Source organism: Mercurialis annua, linkage group LG5 (assembly GCF_937616625.2).
Source record: "Mercurialis annua linkage group LG5, ddMerAnnu1.2, whole genome shotgun sequence".
Taxonomy (NCBI): Eukaryota; Viridiplantae; Streptophyta; class Magnoliopsida; order Malpighiales; family Euphorbiaceae; genus Mercurialis; species Mercurialis annua.
Genome location: NC_065574.1, coordinates 37,850,012 through 37,856,645, shown reverse-complemented (window position 1 = coordinate 37,856,645; position 6,634 = coordinate 37,850,012). Strand labels below are relative to the sequence as shown.

The following is a 6,634-nucleotide window of genomic DNA, read 5'->3' as shown; positions in this document are numbered from 1 at the left end:
TGCTCAATATGATTGAGCTGCAGTTTTCTGTCATCGGTTCTGGTCCCTCTGCATCCCAACTCCGCTTGTTGGTGATGATCTCCTTGAGAAACTTTGCATAGTGCGACATCTCTCTCAATGCGTCTGCCAGACTGATGTTAATCTGTAGCTTCTTGAAAGTTTCAAGAAATTTGTGAAACTTCCAAGTGTCCTGCGGCTTCTTCACTCTGTGTGGGAATGGCACCTTTGGCACAAAAGGAGGTGGTGGAGGTGGTTTAGCAACTACCTTTTCAGGCTCGCCACCCTCAAACTGTTCCTTTTCCGCCTCAACTGTAGCACGTCCTGCATATGGATCATCCAGTGCTTTCCCACTTCTCAACTCAATAGCCTTGAGATGCTCTCTGGGGTTTTCCTCAGTAGTGGATGGTAAACCCCCCTGACTTCTGCTTTGCAGTGCTTTAGCCATCTGCTGATTCTGCACCTCAAGGTTATGAATTGTGGCAGCATGATTTTTAAATGTTTGCTGCGTCTCGGCATCCTTCTTCATCATCATCTCCATCAATTTATCAAACTTGCTGTGGAGAGACTCGCCTTGCTCTCTTTGTTGGAAACCAGGTGGATGCTGCGGTCTGTTGTTTTGATGTTGGAAATTCCGCTGATTCTGAAAGTTCCCTTGATTCTGGTAGTTGCCCTGATTGTGTTGTGGCCTCTGTCCGCCCTGAAAGCTCGGACCTGCCTGATTGTTGGCATTACCCCCATTGTCCTTCCATGAGAAATTCGGGTGATTCCTCCATCCTGGGTTGTAAGTGGAAGCGTATGGATCATTACCCTGTCTTTGCCCTCCCACGAAATTGACTTGCTCATTGTTAGGCTGACCCCATACTGAACATTCATTCGACATATGACCATGCTCCCCACATACCTCGCAGTTACTCTGAATGGCAGCTACACTGTTAATATTAACTCCTGCAGCCTGCCGTGTAAGAAAATCTACTTGATTTTGCAGTGCTGCAGTCTTCGATTTTAAAGCCTCCATTGCAGAATCAGCAGTAACTGACATAACTCCTCTCTGCGCAGGTGCCTTCGCCCTTTCAGATGGCCAAAAACATCCATTTACTGCCATCTCATCTAACAGATCGAATGCTTCATCCACCGTTTTTCTCATCAGAGACCCTCCTGCGCCTGCGTCAATCGTGCTTCTCCCCAGTTCAGTTGCTCCATTATAAAAGGTTTGGATCAGATTCTCCCGAGTGATGTTATGATGCGGAACTTGCCTCTGCATCTCCTTATAGTGCTCCCACGCTTCATGAACTGATTCCCCATCAAGTTGCTGATAGAGCATAATATCACTGGTCAGCTTTGCAGTCTTTGCCATGGAGAAATACTTGTGCAAGAACGCTTTCGCCAAATCAGACCAAGTGTTAATGCCTGCGCTAGGTAGAGCGTGAAGCCATTGTTTCGCCTTATCCCTCAGAGAAAATGGGAACAGGCGAAGCCATACCTCGTCGTCAGTCATGTTGTTCATCTTGAATGTGCTACATACTTCCAAGAAGTTTGCAAGATGTGCGTTAGGATCTTCCCTAGGCAACCCATAGAACTGGCAGTTATCCTTCAACAGCTGAATGACACTCGTTTTGATCTCATAATGGGTAGTCGGCACAGGATGTGCAAAATAGCCATGGGTGTTGTTTCCCACATTCGGCTGAAATATCTCCATCAGTGTTTTCACTCGAGGCCCTTCATTGTTCTGTCCTTGAGCATTCTGCGGATTCTGCTGATTTTGATTCTGCGGGATCACTCGATTATCACCCGCATTGTTGAATCCAGGAGGAGCATCATTTTCGTTCTCCATGTTGAGATTCCTTTGAGTTGAGTGTGTTGCTTTTCTGACACTGCGCTCAAAGGTGGTGAGGTCTTGTTGAAACGGTTCTAACGGTAGTCCTTTGCGTCGTGTATTATGCATACACTAAGAGAAGGATACCTGAAACAACAAAATCAACAAACCACACGCGTAAAACAAGAAAAATAAAGACTAAAACAAGCCAAGCAATCTCAACTTAGTTGTTAAAGAAAAACTTTCCCCGGCAACGGCGCCAAAAACTTGTTGGTAAAAATACGCAAGCGTACGTATGCCAACTTGTAATACAGACTATGAAGTCCGGATATCGTACCCACAGAGAAAGCTCTAAAGACAACCAGTTAAGGAACTCGATTCGAATAGCCGAAAAGATAGTTTTGTTTGTTGTGTAATTAAAAGACAGAAATTAGCAATTGTAATTGAAAGTGAAATAAAGCTGTAATTTAAATAGTGTTTTGACAATAATGGGAAAAGCAGGGATTATTAATCTTCGTTATGCTGTTTACTTGATTTGGGTTATGGATTGTATTGTTCTGATGAGGTTCGAACTAATCTAAAGCACCTAAAATTCTCTCTCGAGCAATTACAGGCAAAAGCATTAAACTCACCAAAACTAGATTAATTATTCACTCTCGCACAATGATTAACCTATGTATAAATCAATTCAATGGTTGTTAAGCAAATTCAAAGAACCCGCACTCGTTAATTCACTCTCGCACAATTAACTCCTGCGTTCTTAATTATATTGTTCTATTCCAATTTTACTCTCTCGAGCTAAAACTAAAACAAATGGCATAGACTAAGTGATCAATTTAGGCTAAGCGTTAAGCACAATAATTAAAACCCATCAAGAACAAAAACCCATAAATTCAATTCAATTAGACAAGCATAATTACGATTAATAATCCCCAACGAAGGGTTTAGCTAGACATAACAGTGAAATAACTAAAAACAATAATTAACGAATTCATTCTGCGATTAAATAAATACTGAATTATGAAGTTAATATCAATCGTACCTTGGTTGAAGTAAACTAATAATGAACAATGAAAATCCAGCGATAATAATGAAGAACGAAACTAAGATTGTAATAAACTAAGGTATATTCTCAAAAACAAAGTCGCGAACCCTAATACAATGATTAAGAATGGTATTTATACTATGTCTTCTTGTAATCTTCGAGCTATGTGAAATTCCCAAAATACCCAGGTCTTTAATAGTCAAATACGGGCTAAAACGTCAATTTCGCCCGCTGCTATCGAAGGGGGCACGACGTGCAGGATCCAAGGGCACGTCGTGCCCTTCTTAATTCCACACCGCACGACGTGCACAGCAAGACCGCACGTCGTGCGGTTCCATTTTTTTATAGGCACTTCGTGCCCTATGCCGTGCAATGGCTTGCCAAAAAGCCTGGACTCCCTTGGCTGACGTGCTCTCAACGTGCACTGTAGGTGCACGACGTGCACTCCCAGATTTTGGCTCCAAACCTTCGATTCTTGCTTCAAATGCTTCCCGAGTCCTCCGCAAGTCCAAAATCACTCTAATAAGCTCCGAAATCATCCGTTTTCATGCATATACCTGAAAAGCTTGGACATAACAATAAGAACCACAAATAACATGAATTCGACATTAAATACGCATTAAAAAGACCTGAAAGTATCTAGAAAATAGGAGTATTTCTACTCCTATCACTTCCGTCCAAAATTGATAGGTACTCCCTCTAGTGTTTTTAGTTGTTCATTTAACCAAATGGATTTGTCGATATTTACATGTCCATGTAGAATTTCAAGATGACTTTATAAAGGATGGGGGATAATCTCTTGCTAAGAGCTTTTGAAAGCATCTTGTAAAACCCATTTATCAAACTGATAGGACGGTAATCATTAATGTTTGACGATCCTACCACCTTTGGAACCAAAACTAAAAAGGAAAAGTTAATACCTCTAGGTAGAGTGCTAATACTGTGAAACTTACTGAAGAAATCAATAATGACATCCTTCATCATTGGCCACGCTCTCTGGTAAAAATAAAAATTAAAACCGTCCAGTCCTGGAGCCTTATTCACGCCACAAGAACAGATAGCATCAAGCATTTCAGACTCCTCAAAAGACTTTATCAAAGATTCACTCTGCACATCAGAGATCTTATCGAAGGCGAGATTAGAGATGTCAAAATCAATCCTTCCCTCATAGCTGAAAAGAGATTTATAAAAATCTCTAACATGGACCCTAATGTCGTTTGGCTCCGAGTAAGTAGTTCCATCCACCAGCAGAGATGAAATATGGTTGTTCCTATAATGGGAAGATGCCATGCTGTGGAAAAACTTTTTGTTCCTGTCGCCTTCAGAATTCCATTTAAGCCTTAATTTTTATAACCAGAGAGACTCCACGTTCTTTTCTGCACGCCAAAGCTCAGCTTTGAGACTAGTGTATTCGGCCAGCTCCTCCTCTGTAATGGTTACCGAATCAGCCGCAATGTCTTTAGCTAAAATCATCCCAGAGAGCTCCTGAATTTTCTTATTACGGTCACTTAAGATCTCTAGCATTTTAGTAGAAATAGAAAGGCCATGTATGTGTATAGGGAAGAGCACGCACTGAGAAGCATCAGGTGATCACCGTCACATCATATGGCTTTTTATGGACCTGGACCTTCTTCTTCTTCAGTCTTCAATTTACATTATTGTATAGGCTCCACTTCTGCTTCTAAATCACTTGCTTCCTTTCCTATGTTGTTTCTGCTAGAACTAGGTGTAATCGAGGCTCTCAATATTATCAATAATACTAAGTCGATGTTCGCGCGTTGCGCGGATGAAACCGATTTTTTTAATTTAATTAATTTAGAGTATTAGTTTTGTATTTAAATAACTGATTAAAAAAAGTTTACATATGTTGTTTTTTGTTTAAATTTTTTATTATTATATCTTCATATATATATAGGCTAGAAGTTTGAAAACAAAAGATGACATTTTAAAAGACGAGATATGAATCCTAATTTCGTTGTAGTTCCTAAAATAAGACATCAACTTATCATGCCAAATTAATAAACACAAAACACTTAACATGCATAAGGCCTTGATTTGAAATCAAAGCTCTGATACCATTTATCACGACCCATTTTCATAGATCGCGACCGGCGCTAGGATATGGGTATGGTTGTACCAAAACCCGTAGCTAGCCTTGCGGATAACCAACAAATACATAAACCTGCAAGAAAATCAATGCTCGGGGGAAACAGAGACTTCAGCCTAGTTCTAACAGTTCATAATATTCAACATTTATATAATAAGTGCTCGGAAAACTCTGAGTCTCCAACATGGCATAAATACTTTATTAACCCAAGTAAATATAAGAATTCTATAACAATATATAGATATCAAAAATTTAAGGGTTAATTCCTAAAAAAATCACGAACTTTACCCGAAATTTCATTTTAATCATGACCTTTAAAAGTTGTAATTTAAAGGCATGAACTTTTATTTTATTTCAAATCTATCAACAAAGTAAAATTCGGTGTATTTTATCTGACTAAAAATTCCTAATCCTAGATACTCTAATTGAAAGATAATAAGATTTGACGTTGATTAATAAATTGGGTCTTTTATTAATGATTTAGTGAAGAATTTAGTCAATAAAAGTACACTGAAATGATGAATTTGAAACAATATGAAAGTTCGTGCCTTTAAATGGCAACTTTTAAAGGTCACGATTAAAATAAAACTTCGTGTAAAGTTCGTGATTTTTTTAGGAATTAACCCAAAATTTAAACTTGATAACAACTAACAGACAAGTAAGACTTATAATTACTACTGCGGTTTAAGAGTAAAATCAGTTCAATAACTTTAAGAACAAAAGGTCAACGCGCCCCCTAAACTTGTGTCACGGGGTCATCTAACCCAATTTATACTTTTTTGAGCAAATAACCCCAAAACTCTTCATTTTCGGTTCAAGTAACCCCATAATTGTATTTTTAAAACGCGTAAAATAAAAATCAGAGGTGAGGGATGCAAAAAAGTAATTAGATACTTCTGTAATTGTTGCGATAAAATTATCTTAAATCTGTATTTCAAAATAAAAATATAAATTATGGGGTTATTTGACCCAAAAAATGAAGAGTTTTAGGGTTAGTTGCTCCAAAAAGTATAAATTGGGTTAAATGATCCCATGTCACAAGTTCAGGGGGCGCGTTGACCCTTTGTTCATAACTTTAATAAAATAAAGTAAGACCTCCGAGGAAATAAAGAATCGGAAACCAGCTGACTCGCTCAAATCATAACCCTAGAAAAATTGGGAAAACAACGGGGTCAGATATACTGAGATGAGTTCATACAACTATTTACATTTATTAAGCAAAAACCTTTAAAAACCTTTAAAACATTTGTAAAGCATTTATCATTATGGATAAGCATTGAAACCCTAAACCACAAATATTTAATCTAGTTGTTGTCGGTGAGACGTATCTCCAAAAACGATCCCCGACTGTCACTCAAATAAAACATATGAGTCCCAGGAGACGTATCTTCCACCGCCGACCTCACTAGGTGAGACGTATCTCTAACCTACCTTAATAACCATATGATCATTCCGGTGCGCACGCAGTCTCGATGATGCCCATCGAGTAGCCCGTTCCAATTCAGATCCATAATGCCGAAAACAGTTCAAAGTTGTTTATACAATATAGGGTTAATTCTTAAAAAATTACGAACTTTAAACGAAGTTGCATTTTAATCATGACCTATTAAAGTTTCCATTTAAAGGCACGAACTTTCATATTGTTTCAAATTCATCATTTCATTGTATT

General features: G+C 38.6%; 1 protein-coding gene across 1 annotated transcript; it reads right to left on the bottom strand.

Annotated features, from left to right (window-relative positions):
- Window positions 1-3,393: 3,393 nt before the first annotated feature.
- LOC126681818 (uncharacterized) lies at window positions 3,394-4,382 on the bottom strand. The gene is made up of 3 exons (XM_050377373.1): window positions 4,213-4,382; window positions 3,607-4,128; window positions 3,394-3,415 (listed from the first exon to the last, which is right to left on the bottom strand). The coding sequence occupies exons 1-3, from the start codon at window positions 4,380-4,382 to the stop codon at window positions 3,394-3,396; spliced, it is 714 nt and encodes a 237-aa protein (XP_050233330.1).
- Window positions 4,383-6,634: the final 2,252 nt, after the last annotated feature.

Excerpts from the sequence above, each read along its gene's own strand:
- LOC126681818 (XM_050377373.1), bottom strand. The coding sequence starts at position 4,382 with ATGCTAGAGATCTTAAGTGACCGTAATAAGAAAATTCAGGAGCTCTCT. Across the intron at positions 4,129-4,212 it reads AAGAACGTGGAGTCTCTCTG|GAACAACCATATTTCATCTC; the intron begins GTTATAAAAATT and ends TTCCCATTATAG. Across the intron at positions 3,416-3,606 it reads TTGAAATTCTACATGGACAT|GTATATGCATGAAAACGGAT; the intron begins GTAAATATCGAC and ends CAAGCTTTTCAG.